This window comes from Lepisosteus oculatus, chromosome 6 (genome assembly GCF_040954835.1).
Source record: "Lepisosteus oculatus isolate fLepOcu1 chromosome 6, fLepOcu1.hap2, whole genome shotgun sequence".
NCBI lineage: Eukaryota > Metazoa > Chordata > Actinopteri > Semionotiformes > Lepisosteidae > Lepisosteus > Lepisosteus oculatus.
In genome coordinates, this window is record NC_090701.1 from 46,738,171 (window position 1) to 46,760,217 (window position 22,047).

The following is a 22,047-nucleotide window of genomic DNA, read 5'->3' on the forward strand; positions in this document are numbered from 1 at the left end:
CCTTATCCTGCGCAACGACCCATATAGAAAATGTATACTAACTGTGAGTACAGGGAACAATTATGCACTAACATTAAGGGAACATGAATTAATAAAGAGAAGATTAGCTTTGGGGGAGGAAAATAACTTGTTACTTAAAGATAAAGGAAAGTGCAGCCGTTTCTGATCAGCTGATCCTGCTGAAAATATAATAATATTATAATAAGGAGGCTGCAGGTCATAACGGGTGACGCACATGAGGGTTAATACACTGTTTCTCTGTGACCTGTGAGAACCCGGACACGGCGTCTTTAATCATCCACGCCAAAGTATGTAGGACTGAATTCGTCAAATAATACACAAGTGCACAAATTCCCTTTTAAACTATTCTTGAACTCCCCCTCCCCCCTTCTTCTGTTGAACTCAGTAGTTGAATATCTTTCTCCTATCGCAGCACAAGGTATGTTTTTGCATTTCCAACTCAGCTGGAAATGCGTACACAACTGTCCGAATACCCACAATAAAAGACTTGATACCAGTATCTGCGTTCCAGGCGTGTGAAGACTGGTTGCTGATCAATACATGAGTAAAAGGGTTCTAAATTATCTGAGGATAAAGGGCTAGAGGAATAACCACGTGTTTCTGTCTGTAGTTGGCTGTTACACTCTCAGGGCTCAGTCTTCTGTGCGATTAGAGCTCACCCATGTACAGTACCAGATATGAGCTTGAGGTTCCCATAGTGTTTCCTGTATTAGGCGTTAAGCTTGATCAGGCTTTTATGGTTTCTCTAAAGATAGCATGTCAGTGGAATAAATTATAGCATCAAAGAGTGATGGGCTCTTCCAACAAAAGTCCACAAATTATATGTTTAGGCCAGATTAGTTTGGTATGAATGAGTAGTAGACACGAGTAGAATTTTTTCAACCTTAAATGCCCATATCAGATATCTTCCTTGTCAAAGTAATGTGTGCTTTTATGTTAGTAATAGTGTATGTCATGGGGGATCATAGTGGCGCAGTGGTTAGCATTTCTGACCCTGGGTGCACTTCTGGACCTGGGGTACTATCCGTGTGGAGTTTGTATGTTCACCTCATGTTCATGTGGGTTTCCTCTGGGGGCTTTTGTTTTCCTCCCACAGACCAAAAACATACTGGTCGATTAATTGGCTTCTGGGAACACTGGCCCTGGTGTGCGTGTCTGTGTCTGTGTCAGTGTGTGAGTGGCATCCCACCCAGGGTGTAGCCTGCCTTGCTCCTGGTGCATGCTGGCATAGGATCTGGTTCCCCCGTGACCCTAAATTGGACAAGCGATTATAAAATGGATGGATAGATAGTGGATGTCATTTAATAATTTTTTTGCTGTACCATTTTGCTTTCCATAGAAACACTGTTTAATTATGATCTTGACAGTATTTTACATGTCAGATAACCACGCATACAAACCTATTTCATAGTACTCTGTTTTTTCACTAAGCTGGCAGTTGCAGGGTCTGTTAAATTTTACAGCCCTACACATAGATGGATTGCTTTAGTTTATTAGTCTCCCATCTGTCCAGGGCCTGTGATACACTCAAACAAAAGACGTCCAGTGCTTGAATTCTACCAAGCCACCCCCTTTATACTCCAGATCATTATTCCCTGGGGACTGGATTGTTCCCATTCTGGGAAAATCCTTCGTCTGCCCTCTTCCAGCTATCGTGTGCTAGTTAATGAGCAGGTGTAGTCGGAGATGGAATGAAAGCACAAGCCTTCATTATTTGGTTTTCGTTGTAATAACTGGTTGTTAAACCAGCTGTGTACTGGATTATTTTTAATAATGATGATTATGTATTAATTCAAAAATATAATAATAAAAATGACGAGTTACGTCTGCGACAGCTTCACCATTATTTTCACAAGATATCAACTTTGATCTTTTTGTAGCAGGTGCACCAACATTTTAGTAAACAGACATGACACAGATAAATTCATTATGCTGATAATAATTTGTCATCAACAGGGGGGTCTACTGGGAAAGTCTCAACTTACAAATGTGTGTGGCCACCACTGGAAGCAATATAAACTGTGCATCTGTGACACATAATTTGCACCAAAGCTGAAGATGGTGTCTTGTGGGTTTCTGTCCAATTTGTCTCACACAGCCTGGACAAGCACGTGCCTGCTCACTGGTCTCTGAGTCTCAGAGGCTACATTTCACACCAGTTCATCTCGCAAATATGGCACTGGAGCTCAACTGTGGGAGCTCACCTGTTTTGTGAAATTATGGGATTGTTGGAATTTTCACATCGGGATAATTAGCAGGATTTTGAGTACTCTCAAGCAGGAGCGAGGAAAAGGCAGAAGGAGGAGCTCGAGTGTGTTGTTGTGTCAAAAACCAAATAAAATTGGAAGAAAACAGTGGTCTCAACTTCCTGTTTGTTTCACACCCACTGTGACATTTTGAAGTGAGCCCTTCATTTAATAATTTTCCTTGCTCTAAATATGCTCTGAATTAGACCGTTTTTTTCACAGTCTGTCTGAAGAAGAAACGGTAGAATGATAGTGTCAAAACATGGGAAACAAAGGAATAGGATAGACATGACTGTCAAAATGTATCATATCTGACACGACTAAAGTTGGGCTTCACGGTGGCACCGTGGTTTGTGCTGTTTCATTGCTGTGAAATGCCCTAGATTCAGTTCCTGGGTTGCTGTGTGTGTGGAGTTTGTATGTTCTTCCCGTGTTCGTGTGGGTTATCTCCAGGAGTTCAAAGGTCAAAGATTCTTGTTAATAACTGGCCTCGAGTTCTCACATTTTACTGTTTTTTACACTTAAATTTCAACAAAAGCTGAAATTTCAGTAGGGACGTGGAGACTCTTGATATCCACTATACATGTATTCGTTGGCCACACTTCTGTCCGATGTGACTTGCAATCGCATCTGGTGGAGATGCAAATGGTGCAAATAACTGAAGCATAAAACGGCAATAAAGGCACAGATAAGTGCAGAGTAAGTGTAGCATTGATGTTGCTTGGATGTTGCAAAGCGCTAATAAGTTTCTGTGCGGCTTGATGGACAGGAAAGAGTAATGTAAGAGCAAGGACAGCAAGTGAGTGTTAGTCACAGCCCTCTGGGGTCAGATATATCCTGAAGTGAAGAGTTTCCAGTTTTTTATGATTATCGTTGGCTGAGCGTGGACACTTTTCGTTTTCATAACCGGGTGACAGGCGCTATTATATATTTCACTTGTGAGGATGCGCATCCCATAAACGGAAACGGAGATGAATCTTACGAAGGAACGGCACTGGGCAGCTGCGATTTATATTCAATTTTATATATATATATTCAATTTCCAGCTCAGTTTTGACATTAAACACTTGGTTTGAGGGGGAAGATCCCCCCCCCAATAAAAAAACAACAACAACTGGTGAATCAAGTGTGGCCCCCAGGCACCAATTCAGAACAAAAACAACATTAACCATGATCAGCCATTTATCGAGACGAAACAGTGTTCACTAGAAGCAGATTCGTGCCACAGTCCAGTGGCAAAAAAAAGACAGGTTTTGTTATTTTTAAACTGCTTGGATGTTAGATTCCGATAAGCTCCCTTAAAGTCTTTGTATTGAGTTGGATAACAAATTAAGCCGTATTCCCTAACCCTCCACAAGATCCGAAGCCTCCCCTTGGTTGCAGCCTGTCCTGATGTTCAGTACTGATGTTCAGTGTGCCTTCGTGTTCAATTTTCAGGGTTAGTCCAAATGCTGTCGACAACTTTGACAGTTTATTACAAATTAATGACATGGGTTACTGTGACAAAGAAGGGTTTCAAACAGAAGCATAAATATCCAAGTTTCTAACAGTTACATTGTACTCCTTCACCATCTGCGGAGGAGAAAACAAAACTTTAGTAAAACAATTGGCATTTATACTTGTTGGAAACATTTCGACTAACCCTGTATAAGAATCTGAGTAGGACATTGTACTCTCTCTTCCGTTTTCAGATTGGAAGTGTAATTTCAGAGGATCAGGAATCTTTTAACTCCCAAATCCCTTGGTACCGTAGCTCCTATTCTGTGAAAACCAATACCTGTATTGGCAGTATAGTAGTGGGGGTATTTTAATGGTCTGTATCAGAGCAGTGGGGTCTCAGTTTGTGAAATTAGTCAATGATTCAGTTACTATTAGGGCTTTGTTATTAAGGTGTTATTATTACATTATTATTAGAGATCAATTGTTAGTGTTCAATTACTATTAGGGCTTAGTAGAAATAAAAGCAGATATCCTCTTCCCCATCGTGACTAGACTTGTGCATCCCTGTCACTTAAAATTTGCTGTGAGATGGGAAAAACAATTCTTAGCCTGTGAATTTTGGGACAAGTCTTATGGGGGGAAAAAGTTAGATTCCCTTCAGAAGCTTTTTATGTGTTTCTTCACTGATGCAATAAATCAACTCGCTGAAAATGTTCCAAGTTTTAAAGAAATGGTACGACTGGTCAATACTAAATTATTTCTGCTTTTAGTGTGGCAAATTTTTCACTTCATGTCATCAATGCACAGATCAGGAAACTAACAGACTGTGGATATGATATCATTCATTAAATGGCTAACAATATTGATTGTGTTGTTGTCATTCTAATCCTTTTAGGACAAAGATCATACATCATCAATTTTACCTGTGCTTTAACCCAGTCTAAAATGATCACTTTTTGATAGATTTGTGGATAAGTGCAGATCTTAGAGACAAATCTGACTGCTGGGAAAATACAGAATATTGTGGAAAGTTGATCTGAACTTAGTTTCACAGTAAGCCACTCTTGACAGCTTTTTTTCCAACTTGTAATGATCCAGTCCTATCCTGCTGTTACTGTTTAAAGTGAACATTGGTAAATGTATTTCATACATCATTTCAGGCATGAAAGTGTGGGAAATGTGCTAGAATGTTGTATTAGTTTATTCTAAGGTTGCAGAACTCAAGCAGATGCTAAAACGCATGGTGAAAGTGATCCAGCCTCTGTTGTTTAAAGGCAGGAGGTCAGAGTTTTATGGTTTTCATTAATACTTGTACTTTAAAGAGGTTCAGTTCAGCAAGCTCAATAACTCTTACAATGACCTTGGGAATTCTCATTGGATATCTCTTCCCAATGCTATTGGGGAAAAAAAAACCCTGAAATTTATGATCCTGATGCAACAGACCAATAAATTTAATCCATATATAAATATCTTAGGAGAAAACTTTATTGTATTCATGAAGTACTTTCTGAAATGCAAGAGGTTATTTTCAGTGCTAACAGTGTAATCTGATTATTTCTGTCTCCTTTTTAATGTCAGTGAATATAAAGCACTACTTTATGCCATAAGGACACATTGTAATCAACTGGTGTATTCACGTATAATTTTGTGTCGTGTTCAGGAGATTTACTGGAATAATCAGCAGTGTTAGCTGTTCAGTCCACAAAATAAGGACTCCAAGTCAGATATGTTTATTCTCTATAAAGAGTGAAAACCTTTGGTAAATCGCTGAAGAAAAGGATGGAAAATGCACAAAGAAACCAACACTATCAGTATAACAAATGGAATTCTTAATTTTCTTAAATTGTATCGTTTACATACCAATGAAACCACGCTACAGTTACGTTGTGGTAGAGGAAATCCATTCTACATAGAAAACTGCTGATGTACGTTGTTTATTTTGTGCTTAACACAAATGGGCCATTCCACAAAAATAAAATAATATGACACAATAATAATTTGGTTAGTAACTTCCATGATAAAACCAAGGCACTAAACCAGACATTGTTAGCATTTGTTTAGGTCTTTTGGGAACAGTGTATTTTTTACAGATGGAGAAATGCACGACAGTGTAAAGCAATATATTCATGACCTGCTGCTTTTGTGCGTGGGAAATAGACCGATTCTTAGTTTCCTATGAATTCTACCACAGAACACTGTCAGATAGTGGTAAACTAACAGATTCCCACCTTGTTGTTGCTGTTGAAAAATGTTTCAATGCAGCAACATGAAAAAGTGGGCTGCATTATCCTACTTAAAAAAAGACAGCTTAGTCTCCTGGAATAGTTCTGCTGTCAAGGAAAAAAAAATGAAGCTAAAGTACTGAAATTCTGTATAGAAATCAAATGAGAACGTTCTGCCGGTATTTTAACTAAGTTTGGTTGTCACCAGAACAGAATGAGATTTAAATGATTTTTGTTACAGTACGTATGTTTTAAAGTTGGAAATTGCTGATCATGTCAGTAACGTTCTTCATGTTCAATCACCAGAAATTGTGTCATTCTTTCTTCAAGTCTTGCAGCAATTTATTTTCAAAACAGATAAGATAAGATCACTTTATTGGCCATATACAATTTCTTGTATTAGGAATTTGTCTTTTCCCATACTGTACCTCTCCATGGGACACACAGACAAGGAGAGAAGCTTGGGGTCAGAGCACAGGGTCAGCCATTTATACGGCACCCCTGGAACTGTTGGGGTTAAGGGCCTTGCTCAGGGGCCCAACAGAGTAGGATTCCTCTGCTGGCCGCGGGATACGAACCAGCAACCTTCCAGCCACAGGCGCAGAACCTTAGCCACAGAGCCACCGCACTGCCCCCATTGATTTAAATAGCAGTAAATCAGAATGTATTTTACCTTTCTGCATTGTAACACACAAACTACAAGTGAAAACCAAGAGTTCCATTTTGGAAAGTAATTACAAATAAAAACATAGAAAAACTGGGTTGGATAAGTTAGAACCTGGTGGCGCTTGAGTCACAGTCATAATTCTGTTTGGATAGGTCGGCACCAGCTTACCACACCTAGATTTTTAAAGGGTGTGTAGACTTTTTATGGGCACTGCTATCTATCTACTTCAAAACGTACCAGAGCCCTATATTGTAAATATTCTGCGTCACGTTGCTCCAAATGGGCCCTTTCGGCTTTGGCCAAAAAAAAAACAGAGTTCTCGAGCTTTTCTGAAGCTACATGGCCTCCTAATAATCCCCATCTTTGAATTGGCTTCATTACTCTGCTCTCCTCCCCACTGATAGCTGGTGTGTGGTGAGTGTGCTGGTGCACTATGGCTGCCGTCGCATCACCCAGGTGGGGCTGCACACTGGTGGTGGTGGAGGGGAGTCCCCATTACCTGTAAAGCGCTTTGAGTGGAGTGTCCAGAATTGCGCTATATAAGTGTAAGCAATTATTATTATTATGATTATTATTAATTATTATTATTATTATTATTATTATTATTATTATTATTATTATTATTCTCCAGGGGCACACACCGTGGAAAGAAAAGGGATCTGTCACCTTGAACTACTGACCATGTAACTTGCGAGGGAATCGTTCGTGAGCCAGTTCACATTTTAGCTTGTCTTTGAGTTCAGATGAACACTCCTGTGGAGAACACTGCTCAAGCCTGAAGCACTGGGAAGCTCTGTTGGTCTTGACCCCGCTCATAGCTTCCTGCTGTGATTTCTCCTAGACTTTCAAAATCCAGGCGTCTGAGAACGGACATCTGATCAGCTGGTCTCTCCTAAGTTTAGACCACTCCAAAAAGTAAATGATGTTTATTTAGTACATAAGACACTCTCAGGATTACAGAGGTAGGGTTACACATTCACATAAAATGCCTGCGAAGCGACTTGAACCATAACACTGCCTGGGGTGGACAGGTGATTATTGACAGAAGAGCACTAGTTCTTCTGGGAGGGTCCTGATGAGTGGAACAGAAGGAAACATTCCTTTCCTTCTCTTACAACGGCCCAGACCATCCCCTTGGCCAGAATGACATAGGTCATTATAAGCAGTTACTAATAGTGAACGTCAACGCAGCACACACTAGCTGTTTGTCGATCGCGAGCAATTTTCTGCCCCTGCGGCGTCTTTTACATTGTGCGTGGGATGCAATAGGCTTTTATAAACCGAGAGTTCACAAAGCACTGCCTCAAGCACTGTAGGCTGTTTAGTTCAAACGTTAAAATGATTTTAGACACCTGAAGAAGGCCCCACAGCTAAAACAATACGATTTGCTCTTTCTTTTACACTTCCTCATGGAATCAATCTCTACTTGTTCCTGCGCACCTCGCACGCTGACGCAGCTCCCCACTCTAATCATTTATTTATTTTTTTGTCATTTTTTGTTCATACATTGACTGGCAGTTGTGTGTCTTTTTTTTTTTTTACATACGCAGCAGCCACTGTACCTGGGAAATTCTTCTAAATGAATGAAACTTTAGAACTCAGTACCAGGGCCGTACAGGCAATTTCCCTGAACAGATGGTTTTCTGCTACATTTCCCACCTTTGTTTCACTCCCGCTGTTTAGAGCTGCCAACCTCAAATAGATATGATATGATCTAAAGAGTTTCTATTCCATTAGTTGACTTTTGTGTTCTGTGGTGAGGCGTGGGGTGTGATGTACTCCTAATGAAGAGTGATATCTGATTCCCATTGCTTTCAGTCTTGACTTGTTCTGCCAAGAATCCGTCATGAAGTGGCAATTCTGGTGGTGCTTAACTCTTAGCTCCTAACATTGAGTCTCAGGCCACGCAGAATCACACTGTCCCGTGGCTCATTCTCTGGGTAAAGGGTTAAGGACATGTGCCATTTATTTTTAGATCTGTTCCCTTGCCTGATTTAAACTGGCTTTAAGGCAAACCCATCAGCAGCAGCTCACTGTGCTGCGTCATTAATGGTGTTCTGGGAAATTGCAAGTACAGTACACGAGCCCAACCCCTACACTTGTTTTCCTTGCCTTGCTTTACTAGAGATCAGTAGTGGTATAGACATCTCCTCTCTGCAACGAATCGCCAAATATCATGAATACAGTGACTCATGAAATATGCACAGTGTGCTATTCTTAACCCTCCACCAAACGTTAACTCTTAACAGGTCCTGTGCGATGTGGGGCATTTTTGAAATGTGTGTTTCAAGAAAGAAAACAAACCTGTGTGTTTTCTGAAATGTTGATGAATTTCATTTTGTTCAGTGATGGGGCATTCTCTTTCTGTCTTGTCAGGCGATGGTCATTTTAAGGAGAGATGTTTTGATGATGCTTTAGTGAAAGTGTATGAGAACACTGCTAAGAAAGATTAACTGTATGACATTATGAAATAAAATTTCTTCATATCAAAAGAGGTGGAACCTCCAGCTCTGCTCCCTTATACATTATCTTTAAGACAAGGAAAGGATAATGCTATAGGATGAAACAAAATATAATATTATAAATACAGAATGGGTTGTACTTAGAGGTCCTATCATAAGAGAGGATTCTTATGAAAGAGACTTGTTCATGTTTAAACATTTACATCTTTTAATCGCCTTTTTACAGTATAGTGTCCCCGTCACTATACTGGAGTATTAGGACCCACATAGACCCCCTGCTGGTCCCCATAACACCACATCCAGCAGCAACCTTAGTTTTTCCCCGGAGGTCTCCCATCCAGGTACTGACCATGTCCTGCTGAGCTTCAGTTGTGAAATGTAAATTTTCATTTTTAAATGTAAAAGTCATACAAGAATTACATTTTATACAGAGTGACTTCATGTTTCTACTAACAATCGAGGCTATTTATTTTATCTCAAAAACTGCTGTTTTCTACTACAGTGTGTTTTAAAATCTGTTGACTGCATGTTTTTTTGAGCAGGAACACAAAAATAAACCTTAAGAGTACTGGAGAAAAGTAACATAATTTAAACAGAGAAACCAATGCATACCTATACTTCAAATTCCAGGATTTTATAATGATTATGATCAAGAGAGTAACACTCATGGCTACATGGTGGTTGCCATCCCTTCTTATGGTAAATCCCTTGGGCTAAAAGACTATTGTAAGATTGCAGTGTACTTTTTAGGGAAGCGAGATGCATGGGTAACTGTGTCTTCCAGTGGTCAGAGATAAGATCACATTGTCAGACAGAAAACTATTAAACCCCTATCCCTCATCTTATCTCTCCCACAGGCAGTACTGCACGTCTGTGTTCGCCAGCATCACCTGAACGCAAGTTCCCAGCCATAGTCAGTTTGTCACTTATCAGGGTTGTTGCTGTTAGATACGGGCGCCGTCACTCCAGCAGTGAAAAAGAAATGTCATTCTGCAGCTCTGTGGGTTTTCTTGCCATTCCCGGTGTGAACTGTGTGAGAATTCCTCTTCGGTTACGAACATTTCATGGTTTTTGATGGTACCCTCCACACCTCACTGTAAATTGAAGTTTAAATGTTAAAGTTCAAAGAACAGTATATTATAGTATGTGAAGGGGAAACGTATTTGTTATGTGGTTTTTCACATTTTGAGACAATGAAATTCATGAAATGGATTGTAAAATTGTTTTTTTTGGGGGGACAAAAATACTTCAGAATTTGTCTGATAATCTACTTTAATAGTGTGGAGGTCCAGCTTCCCCATAGGCCACCACAGCAGGGTGTTGCAGTGTTGTCAGTTTCTCTTAAAAACCCTGCATCGACACCTTTTTAGTTGAAGCTTTTGAAACTACAGTACGAGCTGGCAATCAAAGTGGCACAAGTCAAAATCAAAGGTGAAATATGACAGGCAGGTAAAAGAAACCTTGTGCAAGGACCACACAATTGAATTGAATTTAGTATAGCGCTGTTGATCTATTCCATATTCTATTTACTGTGCAAAAGATACTTAACTCTTCAAACAAACGAAGGGGTTACGCTTTTAAGTTTGAAAACAACATGCTGATGCACACGACAGCAGAATAAAGTGTCTGAAATCTTATGAAAAAGCTTTCCCGTTTTTAGCTGTGATAAACGACAAACCGCTTGTTAAAGAAGTGATACTTATTTTTTCTGCATTATAACAGAGGCTGCTGTTTTGAAGCACCAACAAAGGACATGATGTTTTATAGCAGTTTCAGTGTTATGAATAATAACAGCACTTTTTATTTCACTGTAGGTTGTGAGGATGTGGAAACTCCCACTCGTTTTGACAGTTATTTTGATGTATTGTACCGGAGTAGTCCAGCAGCATGACTAAGTGGTGTGCTGTGTGCCTTTTTGTTCTGTGTTAGATAGCCCGGTCCTTTTATTTAGTCATTTGGAGTGGAGGGCATTGGTGGAAATCAAGTGCGCATATGGCAAGCAGTGCTTGGGGAAGACTAGAGGGCGCTGGCACCACTGTCAGTTCAGGGTTGCAATAAGAAGAAATTTGAGCAGTAATCTGTGGTCTAGTAAACTGATTTTGATGTATGGCTCACTAAATCTTCGCCTGTGACAGATAACATCTTCCCTGCCTGCTGAGGCTGGTTTAATATCACATCGTCATTGTTCAGAGTGGTGATCTTGGATGATGGTTATTAGCACTGAGTTCTTCACAAGTGTTCGTGATGTAGTGTCTTTCCTCAGTACTTCCTTGTGTGGCATGGCGGTCTTTTCCTGCAGAATCTTACCTTTTCCCAAATGTGACCGACGTCATGTAAGCTTTTTTGAAAGTAGAATTACTTAGTGCTAGAATTCCCTTTCCAAATTGCAAAATATGAAAAAAACAGACATTTTGAAAGTCTTGGAAAAAATATCTTCAAGACGTCGAAAAGGAAATGAAACAATTCTGAAAAAAAAACATTTGAAATTAGTTCTGCCACTTGAAACCCATTCCCCGACTCATTATATAAAATGATAGATTTTGTGATCAGAATTAATTCTGCTTCGCTTTCTAAAGTTATTTCTAATTTGTTCTTCAGCTTTTTAGAGATTACTGCTGTTTTATATCAAGCATTTCTTGTGCTGCTGAGTATATACAAGGTATTTTTTTCAGCCTGCTTTTCGGAAAATAATTTAAAAAATTATTGTGAAAGAAGACTACTCGTTTAAAGATTCCAGACAGTCTTCTTCTACTTTAGTGTATACTTTAATTTTTAGCTTGTTAATTTCTAACCAAACCCTGATCTGCCACTAATGGATGGTGAAGCTAAAGACCTCTGTTGGAATTTTAATATCTCATGTTTCACGTTACAGTGCTGCATTCCATTTCTGCTACTGTATATTTATACTCATTCACTGGTGCTCTGTGTACTTGCTGTGCTAATATTTAAGAACTCACTCTCTCTTGAAAGTTCAGTGAAGAGTTGAAAATGGATGACTCCGTGCCGTGAGTCTCTGGTTTGGGCATGTTTGCTATGTTGACGGTATGATGGGGACACCATACTGTAAAAACAGGCGCCATCCTTCGGATGAGACGTAAAAACGAGGTCCTGACTCTCTGTGGTCATTAATAATCCCAGGGCGTTTCTCGAAAAGAGTAGGGGTGTAACCCCTGCGTCCTGGCCAAATTTCCCATTTGCCCTTACCAATCATAGCCTCCTAATAATCCCCCTCTATGAATTGGCTTCATTACTCTGCTCTCCTCCCCGCTGATGGCTGATGTGTGGTGAGCGTTCTGGCGCACTATGGCTGCCGTCACATCATCCAGCTGGATGCTGCACATTGGTGGTGGTGGTGGGGAGTCCCCATTACCTGTAAAGCGCTTCGATTGGAATGTCCAGAAAAGCGCTATATAAGTGTAAGCAATTAATAATAATAATAATAATAATAATATTATTATTATTATGTTCTGCTGAAGTAAGAGCCTCGTTTGGCTTGTGCCTGTGTTTGGTAGGAAGCAGAGGGCAGGGGACCAGAGGGAACAGGAAGCTTTTGCTCCTGAGCTGTATCAACCTGTTCCGGGAGTGTTTGTGAGCCAAATGAGAGAGCTAACAGGGTCTTTATGGCAAAGTGTGGTCACGTCTGTGAAAGGACAGCTTTCTTTTGCCTTTTGTTTTTGCAGTACCATCCTGGTGGTCCTGCTTTGACAAAGTTTGAGTATGTTTTTACGTCTCCATCATTTAACTTTGATATTACATTGCAAAACATAAAATCCCGTGTGGATGGTCAGTTACACTTTGTATTTCAAATTTAATTTTTGTGATCAATTGCTTCAGCTTCCTCAGTCCCTTTATGTCTGAGCCTCAAAAGCTACAGTCATCTACTGTCTGCTGTCTGGTGTTGTCAGACGCAAGAAAGACAGTGTCGCTTATCCTAGTCAGAGGCTGAATGCAACATGAGCAACAGGGTTGCTGCCTTCAAATTGTGAGAAGACAGCTTGTCTGCCCACAAGACAATACTGGTGATGAAGAAGAGTGACGTCTGTATCCCGATGAAGGGCGCTTTCCTAAGCTTGAAAGGTGTTTCGCACAACGCAGCTCCCCTTCACAAACGCTTAAACGTGCTGACATACAATACAAGGCAGCATAGTCTCCCACTGCCACAAGTCCTCTCTTGCACAGGATCTCTAGGAGGGGGAGGAGTTTACTGCTTCTGACTGATGCTGAAAATACATTCTCTCAGATTTCAAAGCTGACAGAAATGAAGCTTGACGAGTTGCCAGTCACCCAGCTATCCATCCATGGTTGGTGATATTGTCCATATCTCTACCCATTTCAAAGTTGAGATCTTGTTATAGCCAGCTGCGTTATCGGATGCGTTAGGAGGCTTCGCAGTCTTCACCGGCGTTTTTGCAAGTGCCGTTGTGCAATGAAGAGCTCATCAACAGCATGAAAGTATCGATGGAGAGGCATTTGTCTTTCAAGGAGGGAAAATAATTGCAGAAAATAGCCTCGGGCTTGGATCTGCACTGCAGATTAGTATAGGTTATCAACACAGAGAAGGAAAACGTTACCGCCGAGCTTATGAAAGCTTCACCTTCAGCAGGATGTTCGAGCCCATGGAAACTCCAGCTAAAAAAAGAGCATTAGACGTGCGATTTCCTTCCAGGGAGCAGCTCAGTTCTTCAGACTCAGTACTGCCCACCTGCCACCGAGAGATGATTCGTTCCCATTCTGACGAGGACACAGCAAGGCGTATTCTTGTGCCTGCCTGCCTCCTCTGACTCTGTGAGACTCTCTCTGAAGGGGAACTGCAACGCTATTCATATATTTCAGGGTTAGAGAGAATCGACATTGATGAGTGAATTCCAAACCACAATGAAAGTAAAATGTACACATTAACGTGTAAAACCTCCAGTTTACATCACATTTCCAGTTATGAGCAGCGCCATGTTACTGTCATTCTCTGCGTCATTCAATACGAGGCAACAAAACTTCTGGTAATTCAAACATTTCAAACTGGTAGTTTTAAACATGTGACCCACATCTGCAATATGCCAGCAGTGCTCCTTAATCCAAGTTGTCATTCTCTGTAACACCTTAAGCATACTATGCGGCCTTCTACAGTGTAGAGATTTCATAATGATGGAAAATGTCCTTCACTGGTTTACTTGTGTGGATAATTCTGAATGCAGCTTGAAAACAACAAGATGTGCCAAAGGTGCACATCAAATGGCACCCAGCCCATAGTTTGCATCTGTGTTACTGTTTTTTGGTAGACAAATCATTAGTCTAGTTAAGAAATACCTGCTTCCAAAAAGGCAAAGTGTACCTACTGTACCTTCTTTACTTTTGAAAATAAAAAGCTATATATAGCAAAACCGGTTTCCGCATACTGGTGACTATAGAGTTCTTGTGAAGAGAAACTGCAGTGTTTTGAAATGTCGATGGCCTATATAAACCTGGACCTTACAAGAAATTAAAGCATGTTTCTAAGAGTAATCAGTAAATCTGCCGTGCTGGGATTTAATGAAAATGCAATGACTTTTAAATTGTAATTTAAAAACATATTTAGTTCTAAAATAAACACAAAACACTACAAAATATTGCTATGTAATGGCAGTGCATAGTATTTCAATAATGTATAGTATGCCTAGTCCATCTGAAGTACAGTACATTTAAATCAAATCAGGTCCACCACAGCCGATGAGTTCGAGACCCTTGTCTTACAACCCAACTTCTAATCGTGGATAGACAGTGGTTAGCCTGCTGTCTCATACAGTACATGTTTTCCAAGTAGCAGCTGATTACAGACTGATACAAAGCAGTACATATGCTTTGCCAAGCATCTGGCAGTTGGCTTATTTGTTTCAGGTTGTATCTGTCCTCTGGATGTTGATGGCCAGTTTGGGTGCAACTTTACTGTTTCACCCTACAGTCCCTGCCCTCTCTGGGGCAGCTGCCATTTGTACCAGCTCATGTGTGGCAGGGATTACACCACTGCCTTGTCCTCTAAACCTTCTGCTTCTTCACGAATTGTTGCTGTTCGTCAATGTGCCTGTTTTGTCGGTTCTTTAGTCAGAGGCTCCATCGGACATATTGGCTATTTTACTTTACAGCAATTTCACCTGGCCCTCGTGATTGTTCTTGTCTATTATACTAATTACCCAAGCTACAGCTTGCCTTTATAGATCAGTTTATTATCTATAAGTAAACTATTCTCCAGTCTTGATTTACGAAAGCTATCTGCCGTGTGGTCACAGAAAGTTCTTGTATTGGACGCTCTATGACTGTGGATTTGACAATGGCTTTCTTTGTTTGTTTCACTCATTACTTAAAATTAAACTTTTCTGCCACTGTGAAACTCCCACTGATACTGGCCATGGTTCTCACCGCTGTGAAACCTCTGTTCGTAGGGGCAAGCAATGGAGTTGTGTGAATACTTTATTTCAGCTCGTGATATCTGTTGCTGCAATGTCATTTTCTTTAAAGATGTGTTATATTATGGATAATCCTGTTTTGCTGTATTTTCCTGTAACTGTACTGTATAAATCTGTAATCCTGTGTGAGCTTTTAGGTTTATATTTGCCAACCACTACTGCTGAAGAATGGTGGGAGCAGTTCTGTATCAATCTTAAGCTTCGGTGCCCTTTGACCTTTGGGGAAACTGTTACTGTACTAGTTAACCAGTTTCCATTTCTAAGCAAGAAAAAAGAATCTCCATCCCTTTCAGATATACTTTCTACCATCTCTTCTCACCAGATTTTTTTTTTTTAATAGGGGTAGTGTTTTTTTTTCTTTGATCTGCACGGTAAGAGGTCCTTGGAATTCTGTAATCTTTGATTTAGTAATGCAAGTCTGAATTTAATTTTCAATAAAGCTAATGCCCTTCCATGTTGCTTGAGGTCCAGACAAAAGCAGACAAATAGAATATTGCACTTCATTATTCACCCAGGCTGCTAAATTATCAATATTATTTAATTCCCCCCAACATATGGTTCGTGATGAAAATTAAATTCATTCTAAACAATGGTGTGCAAGATCTGCATTAATTGCATTTATCTGAAGCAAATATGATTTCTGCCAAGTGAAATTTTTATTACTTGCTAAAATAACTGTACAGTAGGTACAAATCGCATTACATTTGTATAAAAATATTGGAATAAAGAAATACAATGAAGATTGTGTGGCAGACTATTACTACCTAGACCGCAAATGTATACAGTTCAAAAGACATACCTGGAGGGAGGTTACACTTTCTGTCTTTGAAAGGGTTTAAAGGTTTAGTCAGTCCTCTATAAATCCTCACATCTCATCTTTTTACCCATTTTGAATGATGTTTTTAGATCAGGTTTTTTTTATTTTGATGTTATCAGGGAACTTCGGAACAATAAGACACGCAAGAGGTTTAACAGGTCCCCCCCGGACCCCGCGCCAATCGGATCTGCAGCCGTCTTTCATTCACACCTGTGGGGGCTCTGCTCCAGATCCTCAGAGTGGGGTCGCCAACCTTGTGTTTGTGTACAGGGTCTGGGGGTCTCCGCCCCTGCTGCTCCTGCCCTGCCAGTTCGCCCCTCACTGCCTGGGCACGAACCCGGGTCTCCGGCGTCACGCAACAGGGAAATTACCAGCTGAGCTAAAGGAGACCTCCCCCAGCCCGGGCGGCTGAGATCCCTGTTATACGCAGGGGCGTATTCGTGACCTTTACTCTGGTGGTATCATGCTCCAGTATCACAGTGTCTCTGAAGTATGACCACCACTGTACTGGCAGGCTATGAGGAGGGAGGCAGCACTGTGCTATCAGCTGCTTTCCTGCAGTCAAGCCAGCGAGCCCGATTTTCCATTGACACGCCTGTAGTTGGACGTCGTGGGTCCTCGATGAGTAGAGACACAGCTGGATGGAGTGGTTTGTTTCTTCCAATCATTCTGGACAGTTCAGATTATCAAGTGACCCCAAAAGCAATTAACCTCTGTGCAATCGCAAAACATATGCATAGAAGTGCCAGGTACTGTAAATTCAGAATACAAAGTTTGCTTATAGAGTCTGTAGCAATTCCCACACAGTATGACTAGTGGGGTGTGCATTAGGGTCTGTGGCATACAGTACTTTAAAATGAATTAGTGGGTTGTTAGGATTTTTGAAAGCATTGAATGACTTGGGCTTTTTTGTCATTTGCAAGAGTTACTGTAAAACAGTTACGCAGTCAAGCACAGAGCAGAATGAATGACTTTTCTCTGCGAAAGGAGAAGTAGGATTTTTTTTTGTGTGTAGCTACAGTACATACAGCTCTCACTTAGAGAAGCAAGGCTCCAGGGAAACCCGTTGTACTGATAGTGTGTAGAAGATACAGTCTGGCATGGCAAACTTAATGAGAACAAGGGATCTTTTCAAATAAATGCACAAAAACCTTTTTAGACAGGATTTCCACTGAAATGTGTCCAACAGTATTTTACTTTATTATTTCTTCTACACACACGCATGCTTTTTAAGGGTATTGATTACTTTCCCTCCTTGGGAATAAGATGCATCTTGCATTCCAGTTAATCTGCCTACACTGCCTACACTGTATATCATTTTCTATTCCCACAAAGTATAGTACAAAGTATAGTACGTCTTGAGAGGGATTCAGCCAAATCAGTTGAAATATGACATACAGTAATGTTTCTAAATGTAATAAGCTCAAAATATGTATTAATTAGGCAGTAATCCAATCAAGACTTGTCTTTTTTTGCGCAGAATTTTAAACACTTTATGGCTTTTAGTCTCCTAAATAGCTCGTGTACTGTAATAGAAGTCTCCAGCAGGATGGGCCCTGAGGCTTTGAGTTTACTGTTAATTTCCAGACTGATTCAAGGGCCTGTGTGCTTGTGTCTGTATCGGTCCTGACACAAATGCAATGCAAGGTGCTTTCTGTAACTTAAGGGTGAAAGAAACCGGTGGTTTGACAAAGTCCTTACAGTTACCAGAACACCACAAAACTGCTCTCCCGTTCAAACAATAGCAGAGGCAGTGCAGTAAAAAGCTTTGTGCTTAAATCATTCTTATAGATGCTATTCTTATAGATATAATATCGATCAAAAGTACTTTACAAGGTTCAGATGAGATACCACAACGGCAAATTGGAATCTGATTAAAAGACAGATTTATAAAGGGTATAAGAGAGCAGTCCATTGCTGACAGATTCCATCCATTCATTTTCTAACCACTTGATCCAATTCTGGGTCACAGCAGAGCCACAAAAATTGATATACTGTGGGAGGAAACCCCAAAAGCTGAGGCAAACCCACTTAAACATGGGGAGAACATACAAGCTCCACACAGACAGCACGCCAGGAATTGAACCCAGAACCCCAGCGTTGGGAGGTACTAATGCTAACCAGTCTGCCTCCATGCCTCCCACTGACAAATTATTCATTCATAAGTGCGTTTTCAGCATTTTTAATTTGAAACGTCTGATCTTTAAATACAGTTCATAGGCAACGAATTTATCGCATGAATAATAATTGTGTTCTTACGTAGTCAGACATTTGGATTAACTCCTGGATTTTGTATTGCTAGTGTATATTGGCCCTGAGCTGATGTAGAGCCAAGTTAAATCGTTTAAAGCTTTGTGACAAATAAAATACCGCTGTATTTGCCGTTTCAAGTCGGGTTTTTTTTTTAACAGGTTGAACGATAGGCATTTTGTAAGCATGCAGATATTACCTGAGAGGCTGAGCACATCGATGTCGGAGAGGGGCGCTCTGTTCAGGGCAGGGCTCCCCTCTCCGGCGGCTGCGTGACAGCCCGGGCCCACGGCATTCCAGCAGAGCCTCCCAGAAAATCACTCGGCCGGCTTCTCCGCGTCGCTTGGCCCGCGTTCAGCACGCAGGCCTGCGCTCCGTTTGCCACTGTGTAAAAATAAAAGCCGTGAAATCTAAATACAAGACAAATAAGGACATGAGATCGCGCTGCTGCAAAGCAGGTTCACCTCAGTGACTACGTACCGTACAGTGTGTTAATGTAATGTCACGGGCTACAATAGAAGTGTTCCAATAAAGGTACTTCATGGTCCATTTGCCCATTATGATAAATATTTTATGGACCCCCCCCCCCAAAAAAAAAAAAATTCTGAAAGAGGGTTTGGATGATCTTGACTCTAGAGGGGTGTTATTTGGAATAATGATTACCCTTTTTATCTTTTAATAGCGGCTTTTCTGTTTATTGCCCATCTTGCGATTGGAACGTACTGCACACACACACACATATATATACACACTGTATAAAAAGAGGAAACCCGATTGTGTAACCATTCTGTCAAGGACAGACAGGCTGACAGCGAAAGTGATTTATTTCCCCGGCTTTGGGAAAAGGCCAAAGCGCCGAGGAGAGGCAGCGCTGTGATTGGCGAGCAGTGGCGCAGACACCCGCCAGCAGCGCTGTGCAGGAATGTGGAACCCAGTCATTTGAAGTCAAAGATAGAGGCAGTGCAGGGCTGCGTCTCCAGCCAGTTTCTAATTTCAGATCCCTGCTATAGCCTTCTCCAGTTTTTTTTAATCCCTTTTTATTCCCACCCCCCTCTCTGACTTGATTCTCTCGTGCTTACTAGCATGGATGTGAGGGATTATTAATAGAATAAAAGGACAAAAGTCTTAAACCTACAGTAACAGTACTTGCTCAGTGGGTCGCGGGGATACGCCGAGAGACGGACGTACAGTAGGATGGTCCACACCGTGGGGTAAGTTCAAATGAAGAAAGTTTGAAGAAATGCAGGAGCCTTTGCACTTCGGGTCTTCTGGCAGAGTGATTCAGTGGGCACGGGTGACGCGCCGCGCTTCTGCCTCCGAGATGCCCGGGCTGCGTTGGTAGCGGTGCTTCTGCAAGCCGGGCACGTCCTGAGTCTAAAAAGATTTAGACCTGCTTTGTAAATTCAATTACAAGACGGCAGTAAGTTGCGGGGGTTGTTAAGTGCCTGTGCGTAACGGCGCTTCGGCAAGCTGAAACAGTTCAGTAGACATATAAAGAGCAAAGTGATTTAATGTTATCCGAGATCCAATAACAGCTGCCTTTTTTGGGGGGGTTATCATTCTCGGGAAAGGGTTTGGACAGAGTTTTGTCTCTAATCCTAGGACAGACCCGTGCGCTGACAAACACCGTGAAGCCAGCGGAAACACCCACGTTATCTCTCAAAACAGGTGCATGCTCTTTTTTTTTGTGATACTTTTTTTCTTTCTTGATCCGGCAACGGAGTTCAAGACGATTCTGACGAGCTGTTCTGCGATATGCTGTCCGTAAGAAAGAGTTGCCGTCTCCTATTTTAGCCGCATTGAAATCTGATGGGAGTCCGGTGTTGTTTTCTGATTCGCGTACCACTGACAAATTCCTTGTATGGGTGCAGTTTTAGGTTCTCGGGAGGTAGATGAGATCCAAATAAAACCAGGAATAGCGAGAAAACACGGATCAAACATGCCGATCCTAACCACGCTCGTTTAGTACTCTGATTTAGTGCCAGAGAGGGGAATGAAATGAATAATCCAGATTAAAATTGTACTTTTCTAAATCTGCTATATGTTGACGCAATACGATTCAAGTTGTTTGACAAATGTGAAGAGACGTTAAGTCTCTTAACTCCTTGGATAAAGGAGTATCCATTGCTGCGCGCTTGGGAATCCAGTTCTTCTTTATTGCTGTTTGTTAGAACTGCTGACTTGTGTTTCAGCTGCACTTTCCCACGCTTGGAGTTTTGATGTACTCCGTTATCGTCTCCGAAGAGACTCAGTCCTGGAAAATTGTGAGATAAACTTATTTTTTAGATAAACCTATTTTGTCTGGTCTTTCGCCCAGATTCGGAAAAGGGTGGTTATACAGAGTTGTGATTAAAAGCCATGTGACTTTACACCGTAAAGTGCTTTTCAATAAACTCGGAAAGCATTTTTTATATGAAATAAACCTGTATGTATTTTTTTTTCTTTTCGGTTTGTTATATTTTGGAGTAATGCTAAGCCATTTGTAATTTTTTTCCCCAAGGCCAAGCCAAACCTGGCTTACATAGGAGTAAAAAAAGAATTATGACCTGTGTGAGCAGGACTCCTACCTCAGAGACTACAAAGGATTCCAAAAGATTTATTTGGATTCTGTGCAGTGCTCTAATTTGAAGAGCACATTATAAAAATACATTTGACTGCACTTGAGATGTTGGTGAAGACATCAAACACAGTAGGCGGTCAGTGCAAAGGTCATCAGGATAAGTAATCTTGTTTATTGATATGGTTCTGCTGCATTATGCAGCCTGTCCCTTCAGGAACTTGGAATATAAGAAGCAGCCTTCTGCAATCGGTCCTGCACTGAGGCCACACATTACTGCAGGAAACCTACTGTTTTGGGGTAGTTGAGAAAGGTTTATGGGCAGAGTGATGGTGCAGTTCAATACCTGGTTTGCTGTCTGTGTGGAGTTTGTACTGTATGTTCTCTCAGGGTTTGTGAAGGTTTGCACCCATAGTCCAAAGGCATGCAGGTTCTGAAAGGTTGACGGATGTCTGTAAAATTGGCGCTGGTGATAGAGTTTGCGTGTCTGTGTCCGTCTGCCCACGCAGATCCTGACTTGTGCCTGTTGCTGGTCAGGACAGGCTTTGGTGACCCTGCACTGGATCAAGTGGTAGGAAAATGAATGGATGGAGTCGGGTTATTTTAGAACAGATAAAGGACATTTTTTCACCTCTGTCGCTGGTACACTGTAGTGATGAATGAGTAATTATGACATTTTAAAATGCCCCGGCTTCGCACAGACAAGCTGTTAACTTGGCTGCTCTTGGGGACAATGGAAGAATGCGTCCCACTTCAGGATTTCTCATCCAGCGGGTTTGTGTCTCCTTGACAGTCAGTCTTTCCCTCCTGTCAGCCAGGCATCTTGGATTTGTGAGGGAGCGTTTTATACAAGCTGTGTTCGAAGTTGACCGCGCACCCTGATGTTTTGGGAGGTTAGTAATGTTTGCACATTTCCGTGCAGTTTTAT

General features: G+C 41.2%; 1 protein-coding gene and 1 long non-coding RNA gene across 16 annotated transcripts in view; one reads left to right on the forward strand and one right to left on the reverse strand.

Moving 5' to 3' along the window:
• dtna (dystrobrevin, alpha) overlaps window positions 1–22,047 on the forward strand; it is a 146,099-nt gene that overhangs the window by 38,019 nt on the left and 86,033 nt on the right. The window contains exon 1 of one of the 15 annotated variants that reach the window (XM_069191495.1): window positions 19,489–19,773. The exons of 13 other annotated variants lie outside the window; for them this stretch is intronic. In XM_069191495.1, the coding sequence (XP_069047596.1) occupies window positions 19,757–19,773 (17 nt within the window). In that variant the 5' untranslated portion in view covers window positions 19,489–19,756. Of the gene's footprint in view, window positions 1–19,488; window positions 19,774–20,150; window positions 20,231–22,047 lie in introns of those variants that run through there. One more of the 15 variants, XM_069191499.1, reaches the window with a different exon arrangement.
• Window positions 9,270–18,940, reverse strand: LOC107078133 (uncharacterized). Its single transcript, XR_001479119.2, has 3 exons — window positions 18,762–18,940; window positions 11,366–11,523; window positions 9,270–10,152 (listed from the first exon to the last, which is right to left on the reverse strand). It is a non-coding gene; the product is annotated as an uncharacterized lncRNA (long non-coding RNA).